This window comes from Panicum hallii, chromosome 7, assembly GCF_002211085.1.
Source record: "Panicum hallii strain FIL2 chromosome 7, PHallii_v3.1, whole genome shotgun sequence".
NCBI lineage: Eukaryota > Viridiplantae > Streptophyta > Magnoliopsida > Poales > Poaceae > Panicum > Panicum hallii.
The window spans coordinates 38,499,717-38,523,573 of record NC_038048.1 but is presented as its reverse complement, the minus strand read 5'-3'; the positions used below and the strand labels follow the sequence as shown (position 1 = coordinate 38,523,573).

Genomic DNA, 23,857 nt, shown 5'->3' with positions numbered 1-23,857 from the left:
TAACGGTTTCTAACTTCTATCCTTTCTGTATCATCATTGATCTTAGAGAAACCTGACAACTAATAAGGATGTGGTAGCGGCAGCAACAGGAAGTAATGGTACTGTCACAACCATGTAGTTGTCTGGTTAGGCATGAAAGTATTTGGTTGAGAAGCCATTGTTGTTGTATCGTCGAGAAAGATGCTAGACTGATGATCTGCATCTGTTGTAATTGTCGTCGCTTCTCAGGATATGCAGCTTTCTTTTCTCCTCCGTTAATTTCTGTTACTGCTGTGTGGCGCTAAAAAAAAAGAAAAGCGCGCAGCCTGGGCCAACGAACGGAACGACGGCTCCGTTCTCTCGGCCCTGGGCTGTTGACCGGTAAAAAGCGGGCCCAGCCCATAGCAGGAAGCTAATTGATGGCTTCCACGTGTGCGGGGCAAGCTGCAGCCAACAAGAGAGCGTCTCTCTCCCGGTCTCCCCTCCCCCACAACCACCAGCTCGGGCCTGAGCAGCAACTTCTCCAAGTCAGCAGCGGAACATTCACGCTCCAATTCTGGGGGCATGGGCGCCAACGGCCACCCGCCGCCGGCCAGCATCGCCGCGCAGAACGGGCCCCACTCCATCGGCGGCGGTGGAGGAGGAGGGGGAGGGGGAGGGGGTGCGAACCCTAGCAACGGCGGCACGGCGGCGGCGCTCCGGCACGACCCGGGCCTGGCGCGGGAGTGGTCGCCGGAGGAGCAGGCCACCCTCGACGAGCTGCTCGCCAAGTGAGTCCGCCGAATTGCTGGGTTTTGCGGGTTTGGGAGCGCCGCGGGTCGGGTTAGATGGCTGCTTTCGGTTCTGAATTCTGACTCTCGGATAGAATTGGCTAATAATCTTGTGTAATTAGGCAGGGTTTGTATTAGGAACTTAGCAAAATTCAGTGACTGTATTTGCATAGTCATAGATTGCAACACTCGACGGCCTCCTTTTGAATTTGATTGGAGCAAACTTATTCCTAGTGATTTTCTCACGCGAATGCTTCTCCAGTTCTCCTTGCAATGTAGTTAGTACACTTTGACTTAGTTGAGGCAAGTGGATAATGTTTTGCCCTTTGTTCACTCTTAACACTTGTTTTATTCTGTCGTGCTGTGGAGCACGTGAACCTTTGGTAGTTGTCTCACACATATCTTACCAAGGCACAACTCAAATTGTAGCATTATGTTTGCATTTTGTCCAACAGATTACTTATCCCTCTCCCCAGTACCAAAAAATTGATGTTTTGGTGATTGGAGGTGTTCCAGCAGATTACCAATCCAATCCTCAGTACCTAAAAGTTTCTGGTAATCACCAAAACACACCCCCTCTCACCTAAATGAAGGGGATTCATCCCTCTACCCTATCCTTGGTTGTTGGATTTTGGTAGTCTGCTACAGCAACCATTACCAAAAACACAAAAGTAATTATTGGTGATGGAGAGAGGGTGTGTTTTGGGTGTGAGGTATGAGTAATCTGTTGGAGATGCTCGTAGATTGTTTTGACAACATCGTGAAGGTCTGTTAACTGCGAGGCATGTTTTTTTAACCTTATGTTTCCATTGATGTTCTTCGGCATATGCTGTCAGGTATGCATCTGATGCGCCTGTCATTCGTTATGCAAAGATAGCCATGAAATTGCCAGAGAAAACAGTTCGAGATGTAGCCCTGCGCTGCAGATGGATGAATGTAAGTAACATATACCTAGCGTTTTCAGTTCATGATGCCTGGCCTCTACAGTCTTTATTTTGGTAGAAATGATTTGAGGTTTTGTTGAACCTGCAGAAAAAGGAGTGTGGCAAAAGAAAGAAAGAGGACCACAGCTCATCTAAGAAAAGCAAGGACAAAAAGGTATTTTGCGATATTTTCTATCATACTATGTTCCCATAAATGTTACAATGCAGGCTGGGATAGCAGTTGTTGCTCTAAGTTCACAAATAACAGATATCTGGTTGGGCAGTCTGGCAATATGTTAGTGTGCTCATATTGCACAATACTTGATAAGAGATTTGCACTGACAGCTACTTGTTGGTGCAGGAGAAGGTTTCAGACTCTTCATCCAAACCACCTGTACACATGGCTGGTAGACCTAACGTTCCTCCATACCCTCTTCCAGTTCTTCCCATGGATGATGAAGAAATCTCATCCAAAGGTAAGTCAGATTGATATTCACTCCATTATTAGTGTGGGAGTTCAACTGCTTAAGGACTGATGCTTGCATGATTTAATGTGTTTTATTTGGGATATTCTGTAACCCAAAAGTGATGTCCTGGCTGTTACCATTAGATGGTCAGTTGTCGTTTAAAGCTAATTAGCAATGGCATCCATCATGTAATTGTTTCTGCAATATCACTGAGGCATGGAAACCAGAGACTGGTTGACTATGTATAAAAATATAGTTGATCTGGCACGTATATTCTGCTGATTCTGGGCAATGCTACTGCTAAAAAAGTGGAAATGTATTGGCATATGCAGTTCCTTTTCATGCCTAACTTATGGTAGGGTTTCACAGTTCACTGCATTTTCTGTCATCATTTGCTCTTGTTATCTTTTTCATGTGTGTTTTTCTTAAATCAGATACAAATCAATTAACTCAAAGGATTCTCTTATACCATAATCCTTCCCTACATTATTTCTTGATAATAGGTACTAGGAACATAGACTGGTCCAGGACTCCCAGAATGTAACTTTTTGGCATCTGAACAGTGCATAATAGATGATATTCCCTATTTATAGTTGCATCGCATCTCTGTGTTTTTTACATTATTCTGGATATAGCAATACATTTTGGGAATCTACTAATATATGTAGACAGTGATTGCTTTACAATATTTCTTCTCTATGCATTTTTAAAGTTGATGGAAGTTCTTGAGGCGCTTGAATCACGGGCGACTAGATACTGACTTATTAGATTATTCACCTTTTATTGTCTTTCTGCAGCTATTGGAGGCCCAACAGGAGAAATTCTTGAGTCTAACGCGCAGGTTTTGAGTCAAATCTCGACAAATCTTAGCAATATGCAGGTATCCTTTTTTTTCAATGTGGTTTTCTGAGCAATGATTTACCTGTATTTGTCTGTTGATTGTTTGCTCTTCCAAGCAAGGCCTCTGTTTTTCTTATGTTATTTTATTTACTTGAGGTTATTTTCTTTTTTGCAGATACAGGATAACATCTCACTGTTGTGCCAAACTCGGGATAATATACTCAGGATCTTGAAAGAGTATGTCTTGAATTACTGTTGTATTTATTCCAATACATTTGAAATGATATGTTCATCTCATATGCTCAGTCAGTTTTGTTAGTACATGCTAATTTAGTACCCTTATTTGCATCATTTAAGCAGTATCTTCAGATCAAAATTGCATTTTTCAGAACATATAAGAAACATATTGTACTATGTAGCCTCTGCCCTTTCTTCAACCATGTCAGTTCATCATATGCAGCCATTGCAATTTGGCAGGATAGTTCCTTTAAAGGTCCAATGACACCAATGCGCACCCACTAACCAAATCCATCCCTGGAGCTTAAGAAAGTATTTTATTCTGTCCAATTTCAACAGTCATGCTGTGTAAGTTCTGACTCCCATGCAAAATGTTTGCAGGATAAACGATGCTCCAGAGATCATGAAGCAGATGCCGCCGCTACCCGTGAAGATAAACGAGGAGCTCGTCAACTCATTGCTCCCCAGGTCGACTGTACCTCTGCAGTAGAAATAGCGAAACAAATGTATCCTCTGTAGTCTCAGGAGTTCTTTAGATAGGCAGCTGAGATAAAAAAAAAATGGCAGCCCTGGTGCTTGTTCGTTCGTTCGTTCGTTGTGTAGCTCCATCCTCGCACCTCCTGCTTCCTCCTACATGTTCAGTCTGGATGCTGATCTACCAGCCGTCCCCAAGTCAGGCGGTTGGAACGTGTACCGAGTTACCAAGGGCTGCTTGTACAGCAGTATCAGGTTCCGACTCTGGCATGTTTTGTAATCTATAGCTGTTTTCGTAGTGTCGTGGAATCGGAGTAGCCTTCTAGCTTGAAATGTTATGCAGTTTGCGTCTGGGAGCATACTGATACAGGCTATTTTTTGAAGGTGAGAAAAAAAAAGCAGCCTGTAACAGTGGGTTCCCAGGGTACTGCTATACTGGTACAGGTTGGCCCAACCTTACGTTTGTTCGAAATTTCTGGAGTTTACAGTAGTTCTGTGCAGGTCGATCCAAAGAAGGAAATTCTGAACAGCTGAGCAAAGTACTCGTAGTAGCAAGGAGAGACCACAGCTCGGAATCTTCGGAGGTCTCCAGGCCCAGTAGTCTTTGTGTTTCGGACCAGCCCAGCAGCCGGTCGAGCCCTCCGGAGCTGGCCCCAACTCGCCGCGCATCTCGGCCAGATCGGCAGATCCAAAGGCCCAATGGAGCAGCGGCGACGGCCACGCCACTCGCGCCCCACGACGTCCCCCGCGGCGCCCCTTCCTTTTCTTTTCTCCGCGGAGTCAATGCCTCGGTCAAAGCTCAACGCGAGCATGTCTTCCTCCTGCCCTTCCCCATAGCTCCACCACCCCTCCTGGCTCCTGTTCCCCTTGTCTGTCTGCCCCCCTCTTCCGCCGCCCCCCTGCCCACGCCGCCGCTCTCCACCCGCATTCCCCAGATCTCCATGGACCCGGCCCCGCCCGTGGACCCCGCGGCCTCCTGCTCGGCCTCCACCTCCTCCTCCGCCTCCGCGGCGGCGCCGGGGGACGTGGCCGCGATGCTTCCGGACTCGCCGCCGCGGCGCGGGGCGGGGCACCGCCGCGCGCAGTCGGAGATCCTCCTCGGGGGCGCCGCGCTCCCCGACGACCTCACCTTCGACGCCGACCTCGGCGTCGTCGGGGAGGCCTGCGGGGCCGGTGACGAGGATGAGGACGACGACTACGAGGACGAGGACGGTGGCGCCGGCGCGGGCGGCAGCCGGATGTTCGAGATGTTCCTCCAGAACGGAGGCACGCTCCCCGGGCCGCCGGAGCCCTCGGCGCATCCGCATCCGGCGGCGACCCCGCCGCCCCGGCCGCGGCACCAGCACAGCATGTCGATGGACGGCTCCACCTCCCTGCTGGGGTCCGCCACCGCGGGGACGCCCGGGAGGGCGGGCGCTGACGCCAAGAAGGCAATCTCCGACGCCAAGCTCGCCGAGCTCGCGCTCGTTGACCCCAAACGCGCAAAGAGGTGAGAACCTAGCAACAAACCCCTATGAAGGAGAGCTGCCCCCCTTGTTCTGCTTGAGACTGCGGTTTATGTGTTGTCTGTCACGATGTCACCTTTTGTAGTATGTCCGGTTAGTAATAACAATCAGGCGAATATGAAATTAAATGATGCGGCGTTTGACAAGGACTGATCACCTGAAGAGACTGTTATTTCTAATTTTAAAAAGCGCAGCCTCATTGAAAAGAGTCACAGGATTCGTAATGTGAACGGGAGGAAAGTTGTGGAATCTGGAATCATGCATTGAAATGTGACCCACTTGAACTTTTGACCTAATTGTAATCCAACAAAATCTAATAGCATTATGGACTGTCGATATCACCGATATTATGCGATCTGGCTCATTATTGGTTCATAGATAGGTCTGTCAAGCAGTGGTACTGCAAATGAAACAAAACTAACATATCTGATCTTGATTATTAAAGAATCATAGTAGCTCTCTCCTTTGCTAAATCACAGGTGAAAGGCGATTTGGTTCATCATTTGTTGACTAATAGGTTAATTAAATTGCAGTACTTATATTATTCGGTTCATCATTTGGTGACTAATATCTTAATTTGATTTCAGCACTTATAGGCTCATCATTGGGTGACTAATAGGTTAATTAAATTCGAGTACTTATATTGTTTGGTTCATCATTGGGTGACTAATTGGTTAATTTAATTGCAGTACTTATATTGGACAAAACTAACACGGCAGATCTTATTCAGTGAAGAACCGTATTAGTCCTATGCTTCATGTTTGTCACACCTCTTTGATTTGATATGTAGTTTGACATGTAGAAATGTCTTGATGATAACAGATTCGAGCACTTAAATTTCCAGTTTTAAGACTAAATTATTCCTTTTAGTCGGTCCACTAGTCAGCAGGAGGGTGTCTTTATACATTGTAGGTTCAGTAGATATTCGTTTTCTGTCTTTCTTGTGGGAAGACTTCAGGGATGTATTCTAAAATATCCGGCAATGAGCTTGTATCACTGTAATTTAGTAATTTAACTTTTATCAGTAGTTTGGAACAAACTTTTGTGCTACACGCAACTGAGTCTATTCAATTCATGTGATTTCTGAAGGTACTTTACTCTATGATTGATTCAATGGTTGTTCATGAGAACAATCCAATCTAGATGTGCATTGAAGTTATGCTAATTTGATTAACACTCCTAGTAATCTAATATTTGCTTTTGCGACACATTTTAGGATCTTGGCAAACCGGCAGTCAGCTGCTAGGTCAAAAGAAAGAAAGATGCGCTACATTGCAGAACTAGAAAGAAAAGTGCATAATCTCCAGTCAGAAGCGACTACACTATCAGCTCAGCTGGCCATGTTGCAGGTTCTTCACTTGTCTTTACCTTTTCTCGAATTCTTGAATGTAGTGATGAGTTAGATACCTACCTACGATTTGGTTATGAGTCACAGTTGCTTCTCAGTCGCATGGATAGTCAACAGAGAATACATGCTTGGTTTTTGTAATTATTTTTAGCATTTATTAACAGTTTAAATATAGAAGAGATTTGAGACTATGACTTTGCTTCTTCAATTCTGTAACAACTAATTTGTCTACATAAGGCTTTTTACTTATCCAAGCTGTTTTGCGTATCATAGAAACCAAACTGCTTTGAGTATACTAATATGGTATTAGATGTTTTTTTTAAAAAAAATTATTCATGTTTTACTAATGAAGCTTGTTGTGGAAATAATGATAGCTTGTGATTTGGTTTCTGTTTGATAACTCTTAACCTACATATAGGTTATAGATGCTACTAATATAGTTCAAGCTTTTTAGAGAACTTCTCCCCTTTTATAATTTCGACAAGTATATAATTGATTATCTGTATGATACAGAGAGATACCACTGGTTTGACAAGTGAGAACAGTGATTTGAAGATACGCGTGCAGACAATGGAGCAGCAGCTCCGGCTGCAAGATGGTAAAGTTTTGTTCACATAATATTTGTTGCGTTACAAATTTGAAGTGAACAAATTAAGTTTTAGAAAAGAAATGGCACTCTACACACTTCTTTTTTTGTTCCAAATTCTAGTTTTATCATGCATGCATAGGTGAAAATTTCAATGGGGAGGGTTGTCCTGAATTTTTCATTTCGATTATGCTATATAATAAAGGAAATGTGAAGCATGATAAACAATCATTTACAAATATTAACAGTAATTCAATGTAATTTAAGACTTAGGATCAAATTTTCCCTAGAACTTGGGCCATTTATGTCTATGTTTAGGGAAGTAGCACAAAAGCTTATTCCAGGATACTCCTTTTCCATTCTTAGGGGGTGTTTGGTCACAGGGACTAAAGTTTAGTTCTTGTCACATCGAATCTTCGGATGCTAATTAGGAGGACTAAACATGAGGTAATTATAAAACTAATTACATAGATGGACGCTAATTCGCAAGACGAATCTTTTAAGCCTAATTAATCCATCATTAGCACATGTTTACTGTAGCACCACGCTGTCAAATTATCGACTAATTATGCTTAATAGATTCGTCTCGCAAATTAGCCTCCATCTGTGCAATTAGTTTCATAATTAGCCTATATTTGATACTCCTAATTAGTAACCAAACATTCGATGTGATAGGCACTAAAGTTTAGTCCGTGGAACCAAACACCCCCTTAGTATTCTTACCAGACCTTGTCTACTTGCAGCACTGAACGACAGGCTAAGAGATGAGATTCAGCAGCTGAAGATTGCAACAGGACAGGTAAATGCCAACATTGGAAAAATAGGAAACTTTGGTCTGTCCTCATTCGGTGGCAATCCACAAAGTTTCCAGCGCAGCCATATACAGTCTCTTCTGGCTGCGCAGCAGCTGCAGCAGCTCCAGATCCACTCGCAGCACCAGCAACAGCAGCAGACGCATTTGCAGCAGCAGCAGCATCTCAGCACTGCCCTGCAGCACCAGCTGCTGCAGGAGGCGCTTCCGTTCCCCGGAGACCTGAAGATGAAGGGACTAGCAATGCCATCACATGGTCAAAATGCAGGCGCCTCTGACAGCCATGCTGTCAAGAGCGAGCCCTGAGGATTTACCCTGGATTCATGTCTGTTGTTAGGAATAATATTGCTCTGTATGACTGAGCGGTTCATGCATCGGTTAGCACGGTGTCTAGGTAAACTTCAAATTGTCTGAGGCACTTAGGGTTTCTGCAGCCTGTAGCTCCCATTTGGTTGTAAGCTGTAGTGCTGATGAACCATGCTGAGTCATTTCATTTACCGCGCCGAATGTTCCATTCAGAACTGGCCTTGGTCTTCCTGTGCCTGGAACCGTTCTCGCAAGGGTGCAAGAGCAGATTGACAAAAATGACAATGGATCCTTGCAACAGTTCACATCGCCAGCGGTTTTTCTAGCAGATTGCCAATGGATCTTTGCAACAGTTGACGTCGAGGGCCTGAAACCGCGTGTCCGATACACAAGATCAAGCTGAGCCGTAGCAGCAGCCAGCAGGTGTACCCTCCAGCTACAGCACCACGGCACGGACGAAACCGTTGCTGTCAACTTGGCCTGGGAACATTTATGATCAGGGACCACCTCAGCCTGCTGATGATGCTAGCTGTCTGGCTGAAATCGTGGCCTGAACTGCACACCCCGCCGGATTACTTGGCCCAAACGTGTGGCGGCAGCGTCCGCGCAACGTGGTATATGGTAAGGTGTCGGAAGGGATCCTAGTCACCACGATCGGAACGGCGATAAGCCTCGATAAGCACTGGGTGATCTCGATGTGACGCCGAAGGCGACGAGCCTCGAGCCCTCGATGAGCACTGGCTGTGGCTGATTTCGATGTGACTCGTCGGCAACTTTTGCGTCCGTCGTGGGCTCAAGCACGGCGCGGCTGTTCGTTCGGCCGCGCGTCCTCGCCGTACGTGCGGACGTGCCGGCCGCCATGCACTTCGGGGCGGCGGCTGTCGGCTGGTGTCCCGGACGTGCCCGCCATCAGGTGGTTCTCCAGAGCCCGGCCGCGCCCCGGCACGCACCCACCCCCGGGCGGCGACCGCGCCACGGTCCGGCATGTCGCCGCGCCTGGCGCCGCCAGCGTCGAATCGAGGCCCTGATCGTTCCGCTGCGGTCGGCGCTGGTACACACAGCAGTCAACGCTACTAGAACAGCACGCAAGCAGCTTCCAGCTGTTGCTCTTCTGAAACGACGCATCAAGGCACAGGCATGCCAATCTCAGAGCAGAGGTGTCCAGGAATCAGCAAAAGAAAAAAAAATAGTATCATCAATTCATCATTTTGATCAATGCACGGTGGAAACAAGAAGGGGTGAAGAACAAAAGCTATCGTCCGAAAAGGGTACAAGTACAACACGAACACGACCATGTACCAATGTACAAATATGAATCAGCTAGGCTAGAGCAGCAGTCCGGCCCCTGCTTCACGTCCTATACCACCCCCCCCCCCCCCCAACAAAAGAAAAAAGAATCACAAATTTGCCGACGGTGTGTTGTTTGTGTGTGTCACGTCGCTGGCCGTGAAACGCTTCCTTCCGCGTACGCCCATCAGTTTCCTTGGTGTCCTATGCGCCGCCGGCCGCCTGCTGCCGGGGGGTCGAGCGGATCAGTCGTCGTCGGCGTAGCAGCGCTTGACCTCGAAGGCGGCGACGGCGACCACCCAGACGGCGACGAAGACGCCGTAGGAGACGATGTAGGCGTTGGTCTCCTGCGCGATGGAGAGGCCCAGGAAGACGTTGCCGACGGCCACCAGGATCGCCGCGCGCCCGATGTTGTGGTGGTACCAGTTCCAGAACCGCCGCACCTTGGACGTCTTGTCCGGCCGCGCCAGGATCGCCAGCACCTGGTAATAGACGTGGATCAGATATCCAGATCGTCACAGCAATCGAAAAGGCAAGTTCACCAGAAGCAGCAGTGATTTTTTTCCCTTCCTGAGACAGACAAATTAATCTGCGGTTTCCCTAGGTCAACTTTTTCACTGGAAGCACTTTTTTTGTCGGCAAACCGAAGATTCCGAGCATAGAAAACTGAGCATGGCTGCGCGGAGCTGAGCTGCTTCAGCCGCTAGCTCGACGAGAACCCATCTTGTGCCAGCTCAAGAACACACAAGGCTACGGTGGCGCGCCTTGTCTGGTCTGGTCTGGCCTCCGTTGTCAACGGACATGGAAGCCTCTATTTTGATTGCACGCTTTTCACAGGGCATGTGAAAACGCTCTCACTTCTTCCGTCCTAGTGCTACGTATACTTACTCGCAGTCAACAACTCCAAATAAACCTGTCGCTTCTGAGCTCTAAACAAATGAGCATGCTGTTTATCCAGGCTGGCCTCGCGGCAGATCCCAATCCAGACCATGCGCATGTGCCCAAGGAACCCGAAAGTGTCTGCTAGTACAAATGATTTTTATTCAATTTTTCCCCATGTTATTGAGACTGTTAATCTTATCTAGTAGCAGCAGCAGCAGTAACTCAGAGAAGGTTCTGAATTCTCTCTTCCACAGTAAGAAGCATCGCGTACCTGGAGCGACGCCATGGCGAGGATGCCGATGCCGAGCGCCTTGTGCACGCCCACGTTCCTGAGCCCGTCCTCGTTGAGGCGGAAGCCGAGGACGACGGCCGCGATGCCGATGGCGTAGCCGGACACCTGGATGGCCAGGTGGCTGTAGAACCAGCACGGGTCCAGCTGCCGGAAGTAGCGCGCGGTGATCATGCCGATGGGCATCAGCACGCCCCACCCCATCATGGCCAGCAGCCCGTGCTTCCGCTCCGCCGGGAACGTCCCGTCGCCTGCGCCGGCGCTGGAGGACATACCTGCATGCAGCAGACCGGAATCCTCCATCACGCACGCATTCGATTTCGATGGCTCTTGGCAATCGGAGAAGAAGGAGGGGAAAAGAAAAAGGAAAAATGCGAGGTGCGGCAGGCGTACCGGAGGTGTAGTTGAAGGCGCGGGAGGCCATGCTCTGGTGCATCGGCAGCTGCAGGGTGCTGGACGGCGGCAGGTTGCCGTCCGGCCCGACGGCGTAGATCAGGTACGGCTGCGGGTAGTCGGTGCTGAGCTGGAAGGCGAGGTAGAGGCGGCCCGAGCGGGAGACGACGGCGGACTTGTTCCTGACGAGCTTGAGGAGGCCTCTGTTGGGGGCGACCTCGTCGGGGCTCTTCCCGCCGAGGTAGTACTGCTTGACGGTGCCCCGGCCGTTGGATGCCCACCCGGCGACGGCGCTGCTGCCGACCATGGCGCCCTTCCCCGAGAAGCCGACCGCCACGTACGAGCCCTTGTCCGGCGCCGACAGGACGAAGCTCCACTCGCTCGGCCCCGTGTTCTTGTACTGCGCGGCGCACACGAGCCGTGACAAGCAATTCAGATCAGATCGGTTGAGCTTGCGGTGCCTCGTTCGTGAATGCATCGCGACGCATTGAATTGAATCCGACAATATAATTCGCAAAGCTCGCAGCTGCCTCGGATCAGCTACCTACTCCGAGCGAGCTCCGAAGCAGTGCATTGGCATTGGGAGGGATCTAGGACGAATCGAATCCCAGCGGCGAGCACGCTGAATTGTAGTGGGGGCAAGAGAGCAAATTTGAGAGATCGGGGTAACGCGCGAGGCGGGGGCGTACCCTGAGGACGAAGTCCTGCTGCTTCCAGTTGGCGGCGCACCGGAAGCCCGCGGTGTCGAAGGGCACGAGGCTGGCGACCGCGAGCTTCGCCGCGCCGCACGAGTCCGTCGACGACGACGATTCCTGGCGGCTCAGCGCGACGCAGAACCCGAGCAGGGAGAGCAGCACCAGGCGCGCGGAGGAGGACGCTCCGGAAGGAGCCGCCATTGGCGCTTGCTTGCTGCCCGCTAGTGGCTCTGCTCTGCTGCTCGCCCGACTGTTCCTGGACTCGGCAGGCGCCGGGACAAGATTGGTGCGTGGAAGCCAAGGGATGGGGTGGCCGGAGGGACCTCAAGGGGAAGACGCGAGCGGCCAGGGGCCCTCCAGGGCGGGGACAGTTTGGCAAGGTCAGACGATGATGCCGCGCTGCCCGTTCGCGATGCGCTGCTCGATTTCCCTTACCCGCTCGCGTATGTACCGTCCCGCCCCGGAAGCCTCGGCGCTGCGCCTGCCCGCGTGTGAATGGGTGTATGTATATAAGTATCAGTGTGTCACCATGTGGCCGTGTCCTCTGCTTGGGTGACTGACGGAGGTAGACTAGGTACCTTCCTACCGAGGGGATCCCGGTTCTGCGAGGAACGACTCCGTTTAACAATCCGGCGAAGGGTCCGGAATCAGGATTCAGGATCGGATAATTTTGATATTGTGCATCTTAACTGAACTCAGTGATTTCTTATAAATAATCCGAGAAGATCTTAATCTAACTTGTAATCCACGGCTATTCGGCTATATAAGGGAGTCGTGGAGGTACCTACCAAAGACAGCGCAACCAGCCTACATATTTATATTCTAGAAATTCTAAACTAGTCAATATAACACCGAACACACAGCATCGAACATAGGATATAGGTGTTATATTCCTGGCGGTCCAAACCTATCAAAACTCTTGCGTCTTTCTCGTCTACAAATCTACTACCTGATCATATTCCGGGTGGACTCGCCGGAGTACAGATACAAGAGTGATGCTGCTCGCCTAGGGGAGCGCGCACATGGCGGCGATTCAAACGGATTCGCTAACCGCGTCGGGGCGGCCTTCAACTTGGCATAAACAAGACGCGAGGTCTCCTCAGGCTAGCGCGCAGGCGCAGTCGAGCGTGGCATGCTGCTGCTGGAACACTCTGCTGCCAACAACTTGCCATGGCCGATAGGTGATAGTTGCTGCTACCTGCTACTGCGGCGCGATCCACCCAGACCCGGTAGTAAAATCGAGCGAGACAGAGCTGACACCTGCACCTGCAGTCCCGATCCGGGCGTGGGGAAGCCGTTGCGTGGGAGTGCACACCGCAGCCAATCTGGAACCAGGGCCAGTCCGTGTCCAACCCAATCCACCGCATACGCGCCAACATGTCGCTTGTCCCTACGGCCGTACTGCAGGGAGAGAGAGAGAGAGAGAGTAGGGGAGGACTCGGCGGTGCTCGCCGTGGCTGAGCTGCCGAACAGCGAAAAGGGGCGGCGCAAAAGGCCCGGCCGGGCGACCGCCACCGGTGGTGGGGCAGCACCGCACCCCCGGCCCGGGGCGGTGTGCGCGATCGGGGGAGGATGATGGCGCGGGGGGAGAAAGGAAAGGAAAGGTAAGGAAAGGAAAGGCTGGCCCCCAGATGATTATTGCGCGCAGGGAAACAGCTCACGGTTCCGGTGCACGGAGTAAAGAAAAGATGCGGGCGCACATGCGCGCTGCCGCGGCGGATCCGTCCCCATCCCCATGGGTTTCCGAGGGCGCGCGTCCCTCTGCGGCTCCGACTCGGCCTGGGGCCTCACCGTCGGGGGTGCAGTCACCGTCGGCTGGCTTGCATCTTCCCAGCCCCCCTTCCCCAGCCTCGGACTCGGATCTCCGTGTCATTAATAGTCCGGCTGGAGTTTTGTTCAGTTCTTTCAGTTCTCAGCTGGTGTCTGGAGCTCGGAAGGTCTAGCACACAGACTTTCAGGATTAACCGTGAGCCTGGGTAGCTAGCCATGCACCCGTACAAATTTCTCCTAGCGCATCTCTTTCTTGTTTTCTAGTGATGTTAGGTTCGTGTACAATCTTCTCACGCTTTTGAGGTTCTTCATGTCATTATTCGTCCTGCCTTCAATTTTTCATTCGTAGTTGAATTTGAGCGGAGGATGGTGTTTTGATCGCAAGCCTCAAGCAACAATTAGTTGGTTCGATCATGGGCCCACCATATCAATGCTCCAAGCTCTAGCCGGCGGAAATCCCAACCCGCCAATTTTGCCCCCTTTGGTTCGAACACTTGTTTCTCCTTTGTTTGCTATTGATTCCTCTACTTATGCCGTTGCCTGGTGTTCAGCTCGCTCATCACCAAAGGTGCCGCGTGATGGTTTTGAATTGTTGATACGGAAGTGGAAGTACTATAAAGCAGCGCTTGCGTAGCATTGCAGCTTGACGTCACCAATCGAATGCCACGTCATCATAATGGCTTTCAGCGACGGTGCGCCTATGCCCTTGGACTCGAGTCGGTTCCCATTTGAATATTTGAGGAAGTCACTGTGATCAGCTTAGCTGGCTGATCACATCATTTGCTCATCGGTGTAAGGCATGTAGCATGCACTACTTCTTCACCACAAGAAACGCGTCGTTTCTTCTCCCCAGCTCGTGTGGACGCAAAGGAGCCTCTGCACTCCGATTCCGTTGCTAATACACGACCAGCGCAGCTACCGCACATGATAAAAATGGGGATGGCGGAGGCCCGGTCCATTCCAGCAGCAGGACATGCATGTTACTACGCTGTCCGCTCGTCGCCGTTCGATCAAGGCAAACGACGGGATTTTCGGGGATCAGTAATAATCCTCGATCATCTAGAAGCTGTCATGTCATCATCATTTTTTTTTCTTTCTTTTATATACAGGGGCAGAAAAATCAGATCCCGACCTAAAGTTCACTCATCATGCAAACCAAAAACTGGAAAACATCACATGAATGCGTGTGTAAAGTGGAGGTCACATGACACGACAGGCAGCAGCCTCCCAATCCCAACCTGTTTTCGTGTGTGGAGTGGGATCGGTAGGAGGAATGGGAGGTGCAGAGAAGAAAAGCCTGGAAGCCCGCGGGAAAGCAAAGGCCCCAACTCACAAGGATGAAGATCTGACTACTTTTTTTTTTTGCCCCTTTTCAGTTCCCAGTTCGCACAGTTTAAACTGAGGTTACCTCGTCGGAGGCTCCCTACGGTTCCGGTTTTCTCACGTTTTAACCGCTGATGCTTGTGCCGGCCACACGCCCCATGTGGTATGTTTTTCTTTTTAACTGTCCTGCTGCTGTTGCCTAGCCGCCGGTCAGGATTGACAGTCAGACTAGGAACCTGGAACACTCCGAATTGGAGGTGAACGGCACCGACAGAAATGCCCGCAGCAGAAGAGAAAAGAAGGTGGTGGTGTAGTAGAACAAATGAACAATGACACGCTGACACATGCCGCAGTACAGCACGGAGACCTAACCGATCCTCCTGTCCAAGCCCGTGAAACAGCATCAATGACGGGGCGAGAGCGAGACGAATCGTCCGCCCCGATCCATGCGTTCCGGACCATGAACTCGCGAGGAGGGGGAGGGAGCCGTACCGCAGCATGTGGGCGCCGCCGCGCGCGGCCGTGGCGCGCGATTGTCCCGGACTGGCAACAAGGCCGCGGCCAGCGGTTGCTTGGCGCTGCGGCGCAGCGCGGCGCGCGGCCATGTGACGGCGGCAGGGCACCAACCGCTACGCTCTGCGGCGCCTGAGCTGGAGATAGGATGGGATATTCCCCCCAGCCGGGCGTCCGCTTGGCTCGGCGTGGCGACGAGGCCACGAGTTTGGTGGCGCGGCGGTGCACGGCTTCTTTTCTTTGCCCCATTTGGTTCGGGTGCCAGGTGCGTCTGTCTGTGTGTCTGCCAGTGGAAGCCCCGGGGCGTGGTCGCCACCTAGGTTGCTCTGGAACAAGGGCATCCTCCACCTAGAAGCTGAAAAGCTGTTTGTTTCTGTGGCCTGCGCGTGCAAAGTTCCTACTACTGTAGTAGAGATGAATAGATGATCGCCCACCAGGTGTTACTACTTACTACTGGTCAGTAGGAAGCATTCCGTGTGTGCGCAGCCTGCTGCGTTCTGTAGCGATTGGTTGGTTCCTGGCTGCTTTTACTGCAAGGATATGTCAGAACACGTGTGTTGTGGGGGACATTCTTAGAAGGGATGTTTGGATTCTTAGCTAAAATTTAACCCTCTATTTCAATACCGATTAAAAAAATTAAATATGAGCTGATTATAAAACTAGTTGTAGAAGTCTAGGGCTAATTCGTGAGATAAATTTATTGAGCTTAATCAATCCATAATTAGCATATGTTTACTGTAGCATCACATGAGCTTAATAGATTCCTCTCGCAAATTAGCCTAGAGGTAATGCAATTAGTTTTATCATTAATCTATATTTAATATTTCTAATTAGTAACTAAACATTCAATACAACGGAGCTAAAAACTAACGCCGCCGGATCCAAACGGGGCTTGCCCTACCCTGCCCTACTTCATGGACCGACCATACTAGCACACGCGCGGTTATCCTGCGCCAGACAGCAGGAACAGCAGTAGGCCATGAACAGAAACGATGGCAGTTTTTCATTTCTTTTTTGAGATTGAAACGATGGAAGTTGTCTGATGATACTCGCGTGTTACAGTAGCCGCCACCTGCCGTGTCCATGCTCGGCCCGTTGGGAATCTGTCCTGATGATGCCTCTTAGTCCAACCGTGTGTCCAAGGCCATCCTCTTTCTGCTTCGTACGGCCCATTGAGGACTGGAGAATTCCTTTTTCCTGTGGAGGGGAACATATTGTGGGGTTGGAGACAACGAACTGTTTGGTCTGTTTCCACTTCTCTGAGCTCTGAATTTGAACTCCCAAACTTCTTCTATTTCCTTCAGTTACCAGGGCACGGCGCCGGATACTGAGAAAAGGCACCGCGGGTACTGGATTTTTCGAGTTTCTATCCATGCTTTGCAAGATACAGTATAAATCAGTCCAGCGTGGTGGAATCAACAATGGATAACTTGATCCTCCTGTTTAGCAGCATCTCGGTCAGAGAAGCAGAGCACAGCGGGTTCAATGTCATTTTAGTGTAATCTGATCATACTTTTGCATTATTTCGCAACAACTGCCGATGAGCTCGGAGCTGGACACGACAACGCAGCAGAACCCCGGATGTGGTTTCTTGCACAGCGCAGGAGGTTCCGGGGAAGCACACAACTAGGATACCCTAGCCCAGGCTGAGGTAAAGCGCGGCGGCGGCGCCCGCGGCGTAGACGGCGACGACCCTCCCGACCACCGCGGGCGCGGCGCGGGCCGCCACGCCCACCCCGACGATCCCGGCCGCGGCGGCGGGGGCGCGCACGAGCGCCGCCCCCGCCGCGCCGGCCAGCACGGCCTCCCTGAACAGCTCGGCGGCGAACTCCCCGAGCTGGGCCCGGGAGAGCTCCGCCTCGCCCTCGAGCCCCGCGGCGCGGAGCGCGGCGTCGACGCGGGCGCGGGGCGGCGGCGAGGGCACCCAGCGCCGGACCAGCGGGACCGACGCGCGGAGCGACGCGTGGAGGCGCGCCGCGGCGTCGGCCAGCTGGTAGAGGCGGACGCCCCGGAACGCGCCCTGCGCGTCCGCGAGGCACCGGTCGAAGGCGTCGTCGCAGGCGGCGGCGAACGCCGGCGCGCGCCGCAGCGCGGCGTCCACGCGCTTGGAGGGGCTCAGGCCCATCTCGGCGGATTGGGTGCGTGTGGGGCGCGCGTGGAGCGGCGGACGGGGATGATGATGGCCGACGTCAACGATGTGCTGCTGGGCTTCGCGGGAGTAGCTTGCGAGGCCACCTCTTTTTTTCTGTCTGATAACTGGGCTGGGCCGTGAAAATTTGTACTGGTTTGATCGGCAGGCTTTGCTTAGTGTGCTGGGCTGCTGCTGATTCCAGGCATGGTCTGGCCTTATTATGGACCGGGCCAGTCATGTTTCCTACTAGCAGTCCATACTTCCTCCCATCTCTCGAAGAAAAAAAAAACCATACTCATACTCATCAAAAAAAGAAAAAGAAAAAAGGGGGTTCATGCTGCTCGTTGCTGCAAAGTGGATGGTAGGTAGAGGCGTTAGTACGACGTTGCGACCCTTTTCAACCCATCTCGACCAGCGACCGGCATGCACTAGCTCATAGAGAAATTGCGTAGGGTCAATGATCGAGACCACGCAGGGCCACATAGCCCATACACGGCTAGGGATGTAGGCCAGTTAGTTCCGGTACTCCATGGCGGCAGGGCGCGCGAGAATGCGGGCTCTTGTGCTTGGCGCTGCCCCGCGCCCTGAAACCCACACACCCCCCCACGACGGTGCGCGTCGGGGAAGGTAAACAATGGCGGGGGACTGGCCGGGGAGGCAGGTGACGTCCGGACCAAACTTCCATCAGCGCCTAGATTTCCGAGAGAGCTCTAAATGCGACCGCGTGATGAGCCTAGCCCCAGTAGCTCCTCGCGTACTCTTTCGGCCCGGCACGCCGTGTGCATGTGAAGAACTGAGAGAGAGAGAGAGAGAGAGAGAGAGAGAGAGAGAGAGAGAGAGATGGCGTAGATGGGGCGGTGAGTTTGGGAATACCCTCTGAATCGATCTCCTGCTTGCTGCAGGGTTGTTTAAACCGTCTTATAGTAGCCATATAGAGTTAGTGAAACTGAGATTATATCCCCGAGGTTATACCAAATTTGTCACAATATTTATGTGCTACTCCCTTCGTTTTAAATTGTAGATCGTTTTAGTAAATTTTGATGCACAATTTTTGTTATGGATCTAGACATAATGTACATTTAGATGCATTGCAAAATCTATTCATTTAGATTTGCCAAAACGTTATATATTTTAAAACGGAGGGAGCATGATAGAGTACCACCAAGATACAAATTGGATCGCAGAAAAAAAATCAAACAGTATCCACCAGAATGCTTAATCTGAATATGGCAAATTAACAGTCAAAATTCTGAGGATTTCCAGTTGCGTGGTACTGGAACTAAAAAACGAACTCTGAGGCAGAGATAAGAATTCGCCACGTACCTGCACTGTCAAATGCTGAGCTCCACACACAGAATGGAACTAAACTACTGGTCTGCACTGCCGAAAATCAGTGCCTCTAGCTCAGCCAGCTAGCTAGATCCCTGACGATACGGGCAGTATCTGCATAGCTGTTTATAAGAACCTGAGCACAGTTTAGCCGTGCATCGGTCCCATGATCTTCGTCCTATATTGGACTTGGACTGGCCGGCGTGCCAACGGACCATGCAAGGAATTCCCCATGCAATCTGCTGCGTACAACAAACTGCAGGCAGCTCGATCTAGTTTGTTGGCCTACAGGTCGACCGCCCAAGCTCCCCTAGGGCGAAACTGTCCACTGTCCGCGCGTGAAAAGGCGAGCGATCGGCCTCGTTTTTCCTGCCGCAGTTATGGCAAACTCACATACCAAAGATTCGTTGCATCCAAGCGATTCAGCATCAGTATAGGCTAGGGGCCAGCAGGCTAGCTTCTTCTTAAACAGCACACAACTACACAAGCATTGCACATTCTCTCGTGCAATCGATCTGCAGGCCTATAAATAGCCATGCCACAGAAGCTGCTGTCCAACACAACTGCTCACGTAGCACAAACATTCAGCACCGGCAAGAGGGTTGATCAGTAGAAGCGAGCAGGGAACGTCGATCTCGCCCCCCATGGCGTCCCAGCCGAGAGGAATCCTCACTTTCTTGCTGCTCGCCGTGGCGTCCACCGTTCTTTTTACTGCCGTCGAGGGGGCCAGGCGGCTGCAGCCGGAGGGACAGTACGCCGCCGACCACCACCCCGCGCTGCACGAGAGGGCGAGGTCGCTGATCATGGCGTGGGTGGCGCAGCTCACCCAGGGGCCGAGCCCTAGAGGCCCCGGCCACTAGAGAGGCTCGGGCTGCTTGAGAGAGTTGATGACGCCATCATCGAGCATGCACGAACAGTACGTTACGTTGGCCACGGCAGTCGTACTGTCTTCTTCCGACAGACTAGCTTGTTTCTCTCCCAGTCAGGACTCAGGAGGAAGCTTTTAAGTATTTTGATAATTTTAATTACCCTGGATGCGCCTGCTAGTTTTTCTGGGCGCGTGATGTGTTATATATATATATATATATGCTCGTCGCAGATCATGTACTTGCTTCCAGCATTCTGTTACTCTTTCGCTATATGTCCATGAACAAATTCAACAATAAGGGAGGCAATATGAGTTTATAGCTTATATTAACAATTTCAGTTTATCTGTCGTACTACTACTAAATTAAAGGTATATCAGTATCTGCGCATTTGCAATGGGTTGGTTAGCCACAGATGGTTATTGCGCTATGCATATCGGTGTATGATTCCATTATTGTTCATCATATAACAGATATTTGTTTTCTGATGCAAAAAATTTCATGGAATAAATTGGAGATTTTCTAGCTAGTGATTCATGATGAGCACTTTTGCTCAACTGCCAAAAGATCATGATGGAGTTTTCTTGTTCTTCAGTGCTCCTTGAAACTTTGATCGTCGGCGCCATAAACTACAGTATCGCCCAAACAAATATAAGCTCCACTGGTTTTATCTTTAATTTTCAGGCAGATCGAATAGCTAGTTTAATGCACAATGTATGTTTGGCCCCGAGGGGATACGATTAGAAGTTAACGTGAACGTACTGAAGAAATGCACATCGATACTGAATATGTCTCACCTACTAGCTCGGTCCAAACGCAAATTAAAACGGGAGCTGCAAGCTGTTGACTAATTGCACTGGCTCACACGAACCACAGCCCAGGGGCATCAAGGCATGCATGCACCCAGTACAATACTAGTACAAATGTACAAAACCCTGTAACATAACATAGTACATGGCACATGGCTGTAATATCAGCGTTTAATTAGCGCATCTTTAAACTCTAGTTCAACATCTCATCTTGGTCTAGTTCGACATCAAGTCTTGACAGCCGACACACCACCCAAAGTGGCATACCATGTATACGTATACGACCTGTTCCAAACTACAGCAAAAATTAAACAAGCTCACGGGAGCACTACGGGATACTTGGACAGGACACTTGGGACGCGCCCTACATGCGCAGCCGGCGGGCGGCGTGCCTGTGCACGGGCACGAGGGAGACGTCGTCGACGACCGGCCCGCACAGCGTCCCGTCGGGCTTCATGTGGTAGTTGGAGCTGTGGAACACCACGCGCGTCAGGCCCTCGGCCGCCTCGAAGTCGAGCTCGACGCGCCTGTGCCCGCCCGTGCCGCGGGACTCGTACGACGCCGTCGCCCTCGTCTGCCCGGCGTACACGTCCACGCCCAGGGTCCCCTCGCACCCGTTGGCCCCGTCGCCGACGGAGAAGGAGAGCCTGTAGGCCCGCCCCGGCACGGTGCGCGCCTCCTGGACCAGCGCGCACTCCATGCCGGCCACCAGCTCCACGGCGCGCGCGCCGCGCGGCACCGCGTGGTGCGCCGCGTCCACGTACTTGACGACCTTGGTGTCCGACAGCACCATCCACCCCGGCAGCGGCGAGTAGAGGTCCTCCGACATGGGCGGCACCAGCACGCCCCACGGCACGTCCGGGAAGATGTGCGGGCCCTCCTCGAAGTCCCCGTTCCTCAGCATGTTACCTGCTGCACGCGATCGATCGACTTGATGATTGGTTAATTTTGTTCGTTCGCCGGATAACAACAAGGTTAAGAAATTTCGTAGCCAGCAGAGATTACCCTGGACGTGGTGGGGAGGGTGGAGGGCCTTGATGGCGATGAAGTCGACGAGGGGTCCGCACGCCGGGTTCTCCTCGTGGCCGGGGTTGTGGATGGAGAGCCACACGGTGCTGTGCTTGGCCTTGAAGGCCCAGGAGTAGGAGTCCCAACCGCTGCTGGTGTACACGGTCTGGATGGGGAGGACGCCGAAATCCGGGGTGACCGACACGTTCAGCGCCTCGGCCTGGGCGCACGACCGCGCGGCGGTGAAGGTGATGGAGTAGTAGGCCTGCCGGATCACGCAGAGCTCCTGCCGGATGGTCGCGTCGTTCCCCAGCCGCACGGCGCGCGCGCCCTCCGGCACCGGCAGGATCATGTCGTCCTGCGTGTGGCCGGACCCGATGTACTCCACGAACCCTGAGATCTCCCAGTGCGGTATGGCGTTTGGACTCATCACCCTGGTGTCCTTCATCTGGGACTCGTCCGGACCCTGCTCAAAATCGCCATTCGGTAACAGGCCTGCACGCAATCGAGTTGTCGATCAGAGCGTGAAGAGAGACTCCAGATCGATCGAAGTGGTTTCGTCAAGAGTGAATCAGAGGCTGTGACTTCAAGTATTCATTCCGGCACACCGCAGGTTTACGAACTTACGATAAAGAGTAGAAGTAGGATCTATGTGGTTTAATGGACAAATTAAAAGACCAAATAACATTTCTACCTCATGTTATGTCTGCAAAGTTTACAAAAGCCCAAATAACTTGCTACTTTATCAGCTTTCACTGAATGACTACGTCAGTTGTCCATACTGCTAGTTTCGCAAACCCTAATTAGATCTACGGCCCAAACCGAAATGTTACGGTCAAACCACCATGGACACCAATTTCAATATACATTATTCGGACTGACACATGGATACGAGCTAAATGAACTCTCAAGTGCACGCCATCGACATGTGACAGTATATGTGTGGGACGGAGTCACAGAGCGCGGTTCTAAAATCAAAATTTTATCATGGATATGAGGTAGATGTCGATCAGGCAATCAGAACCTTGGATCCCATTAACCATGAAGCCAAGTGCTGCAGCACTGATAAGTCAACGCCAGCGCCTTTGTACAAAAAGGATATTAAGATAAGCTCAAAAAAAAGGATAATAAGATAAACTCTAGCCAACAAGGCAACAGGAGGATAAAGCACAATAACTTGGCCGGGCAGATTAAAGCAAATGATTAAGCAGCAGCGGATCGGAGCGGAGTGCTAGTTTGCGAGCCCTCACCATCGCTGACGACGGCGGAAGCAGCTTGAGCGGCCACGGCGACGAGCACGAACAGCGCCACGCAACGGCTGCGACCCGTGGTCATCTCCGACTCCCTTCCTCCCGAGAGGTCTCGGCCCTGACGGCCACGTCCGAGAGGTAACGAACGAACAGAGCTGCCGCGCGCCGCCTATCTCCAGCGCCCTGAGATAGCCGGATATGGAGTAAATCGTCGCCGCCCGGCACCGCTTATATAAGAGCGGCCACTTACTAGCTGGTGCGCATCATGATGCGGCCCGACGTACGGAGGCCGCGCCGCGAGACGCGCCGGCCGGATCGTGGCCGCGGCAGCGGGCATCTCTCACTCTTGGGCACAGGGGAGGTGGCCGTACGTCTCGATCGGTTTGGATTCCTTGCACCTGCAGCTACTGGGGGCAACAACCCGGCGTGCGCTCACGTGCCGCACTCCTTCGCTCTCGTGGATTCATGGGGGGCATCAAGCACGTCGAAGATTCCGTAGCCCAACGCCACGGTGACGGCCATAGCCGCCCGGGCCTTGCCGGCGCGACGCCATCTGCCACGCCCGGGCCTGTGTTCGTACCCATTGCTTGAGCCTCCAGTTTCAGAAAAAAGAAAAATTGGTCTGATGCCTTCCACCGTCCAAAGCATTGACCCAAACTCCCAGAGCATCTACAAAGTCAAACATTTGCATACAGCGGCAGGCTCTCAGCAAACTCGCTCATAGAGTCATAGTTGCGACCCCACCTTCTCGGTCACCTGAACTTTGTTCCTAAGAAAATCAGAATCCTCTAACCACACCGGCATTGATAGCGAGGGCAATCCGAGCCCTGAAACCAGCCAGTTAGCTTCCGTAGATGCTATATCAATAAGTGCTTCGTTTAGAAAAGGAACTGCGCCAAGCAACTTGGAAATTGTCCGCCCCTCCAAAACTTGGAAATTGTTTTTGTTTCAGCATCCATATCCTTAATAATCTCGTGTGTCATGGGTTAAATGTTGTGTGCCGCATATGAAACAACAAGACGGCACTGTCTTAGAGAGTATAGGGGGTTGTTTTATTTACCAACCT

At 51.5% G+C, this 23,857-nt stretch overlaps 5 protein-coding genes across 9 annotated transcripts; 2 read left to right on the top strand and 3 right to left on the bottom strand.

Moving 5' to 3' along the window:
- Positions 1 to 354: 354 nt before the first annotated feature.
- On the top strand, positions 355 to 3,999 carry LOC112901159. The gene is made up of 7 exons (XM_025970008.1): positions 355 to 749; positions 1,586 to 1,685; positions 1,782 to 1,847; positions 2,034 to 2,148; positions 2,937 to 3,019; positions 3,155 to 3,216; positions 3,598 to 3,999. Exons 1-7 carry the CDS (start codon positions 544 to 546, stop codon positions 3,704 to 3,706), a joined length of 741 nt encoding a protein of 246 aa, XP_025825793.1. The 5' UTR covers positions 355 to 543; the 3' UTR covers positions 3,707 to 3,999.
- A 505-nt stretch (positions 4,000 to 4,504) lies between these two features.
- LOC112901160 (transcription factor RF2a-like) lies at positions 4,505 to 8,474 on the top strand. The gene is made up of 4 exons (XM_025970009.1): positions 4,505 to 5,179; positions 6,412 to 6,544; positions 7,057 to 7,141; positions 7,873 to 8,474. The coding sequence occupies exons 1-4, from the start codon at positions 4,632 to 4,634 to the stop codon at positions 8,244 to 8,246; spliced, it is 1,140 nt and encodes a 379-aa protein (XP_025825794.1). The 5' UTR covers positions 4,505 to 4,631; the 3' UTR covers positions 8,247 to 8,474.
- Positions 8,475 to 9,423: 949 nt separating this feature from the next.
- LOC112901157 (cytochrome b561 and DOMON domain-containing protein At3g07570-like) lies at positions 9,424 to 12,292 on the bottom strand. 3 transcript variants are annotated; one of them, XM_025970006.1, is made up of 5 exons: positions 11,787 to 12,292; positions 11,098 to 11,497; positions 10,687 to 10,979; positions 10,422 to 10,553; positions 9,880 to 10,015 (listed from the first exon to the last, which is right to left on the bottom strand). In XM_025970006.1, exons 1-4 carry the CDS (start codon positions 11,991 to 11,993, stop codon positions 10,428 to 10,430), a joined length of 1,026 nt encoding a protein of 341 aa, XP_025825791.1. In that variant the 5' UTR covers positions 11,994 to 12,292; the 3' UTR covers positions 9,880 to 10,015; positions 10,422 to 10,427. The 3 variants fall into 3 exon arrangements, with proteins under 3 accessions (XP_025825789.1, XP_025825790.1, XP_025825791.1); XM_025970004.1 differs by lacking the exon at positions 10,422 to 10,553 and having other exon boundaries at positions 9,424 to 10,015; positions 11,787 to 12,291; XM_025970005.1 differs by having other exon boundaries at positions 9,874 to 10,553.
- A 4,498-nt stretch (positions 12,293 to 16,790) lies between these two features.
- LOC112900360 lies at positions 16,791 to 17,588 on the bottom strand. 2 transcript variants are annotated; one of them, XM_025969190.1, is made up of 2 exons: positions 17,182 to 17,588; positions 16,791 to 17,145 (listed from the first exon to the last, which is right to left on the bottom strand). In XM_025969190.1, exons 1-2 carry the CDS (start codon positions 17,521 to 17,523, stop codon positions 17,035 to 17,037), a joined length of 453 nt encoding a protein of 150 aa, XP_025824975.1. In that variant the 5' UTR covers positions 17,524 to 17,588; the 3' UTR covers positions 16,791 to 17,034. The 2 variants fall into 2 exon arrangements, with proteins under 2 accessions (XP_025824975.1, XP_025824973.1); XM_025969188.1 differs by having other exon boundaries at positions 16,791 to 17,588.
- Positions 17,589 to 20,567: 2,979 nt separating this feature from the next.
- Positions 20,568 to 22,979, bottom strand: LOC112901029. Of its 2 annotated transcripts, none has more exons than XM_025969841.1 (3): positions 22,792 to 22,979; positions 21,539 to 22,036; positions 20,568 to 21,445 (listed from the first exon to the last, which is right to left on the bottom strand). In XM_025969841.1, exons 1-3 carry the CDS (start codon positions 22,874 to 22,876, stop codon positions 20,898 to 20,900), a joined length of 1,131 nt encoding a protein of 376 aa, XP_025825626.1. In that variant the 5' UTR covers positions 22,877 to 22,979; the 3' UTR covers positions 20,568 to 20,897. The 2 variants fall into 2 exon arrangements, with proteins under 2 accessions (XP_025825626.1, XP_025825627.1); XM_025969842.1 differs by having other exon boundaries at positions 20,568 to 21,442.
- Positions 22,980 to 23,857: the final 878 nt, after the last annotated feature.

What these genes read in the sequence shown, in the direction of transcription:
- LOC112901029 (XM_025969841.1), bottom strand. Translation starts at nt 22,876, where the DNA reads ATGACCACGGGTCGCAGCCGTTGCGTGGCGCTGTTCGTGCTCGTCGCC. An exon ending in TTCCGCCGTCGTCAGCGATG is followed by an intron (nt 22,037 to 22,791) that starts GTGAGGGCTCGC and finishes GATTGCGTGCAG; the next exon opens with GCCTGTTACCGAATGGCGAT. An exon ending in CCCTCCCCACCACGTCCAGG is followed by an intron (nt 21,446 to 21,538) that starts GTAATCTCTGCT and finishes GATCGCGTGCAG; the next exon opens with CAGGTAACATGCTGAGGAAC.
- LOC112901160 (XM_025970009.1), top strand. Translation starts at nt 4,632, where the DNA reads ATGGACCCGGCCCCGCCCGTGGACCCCGCGGCCTCCTGCTCGGCCTCC. An exon ending in CTCAGCTGGCCATGTTGCAG is followed by an intron (nt 6,545 to 7,056) that starts GTTCTTCACTTG and finishes TGTATGATACAG; the next exon opens with AGAGATACCACTGGTTTGAC. An exon ending in GCAGCTCCGGCTGCAAGATG is followed by an intron (nt 7,142 to 7,872) that starts GTAAAGTTTTGT and finishes GTCTACTTGCAG; the next exon opens with CACTGAACGACAGGCTAAGA.
- LOC112901157 (XM_025970004.1), bottom strand. Translation starts at nt 11,993, where the DNA reads ATGGCGGCTCCTTCCGGAGCGTCCTCCTCCGCGCGCCTGGTGCTGCTC. An exon ending in CGCCTTCAACTACACCTCCG is followed by an intron (nt 10,980 to 11,097) that starts GTACGCCTGCCG and finishes TGCTGCATGCAG; the next exon opens with GTATGTCCTCCAGCGCCGGC. An exon ending in TCGCCATGGCGTCGCTCCAG is followed by an intron (nt 10,016 to 10,686) that starts GTACGCGATGCT and finishes GTCTATTACCAG; the next exon opens with GTGCTGGCGATCCTGGCGCG.
- LOC112900360 (XM_025969188.1), bottom strand. Translation starts at nt 17,523, where the DNA reads ATGGGCCTGAGCCCCTCCAAGCGCGTGGACGCCGCGCTGCGGCGCGCG.
- LOC112901159 (XM_025970008.1), top strand. Translation starts at nt 544, where the DNA reads ATGGGCGCCAACGGCCACCCGCCGCCGGCCAGCATCGCCGCGCAGAAC. An exon ending in TGAAGAAATCTCATCCAAAG is followed by an intron (nt 2,149 to 2,936) that starts GTAAGTCAGATT and finishes GTCTTTCTGCAG; the next exon opens with CTATTGGAGGCCCAACAGGA. An exon ending in CAAATCTTAGCAATATGCAG is followed by an intron (nt 3,020 to 3,154) that starts GTATCCTTTTTT and finishes TCTTTTTTGCAG; the next exon opens with ATACAGGATAACATCTCACT.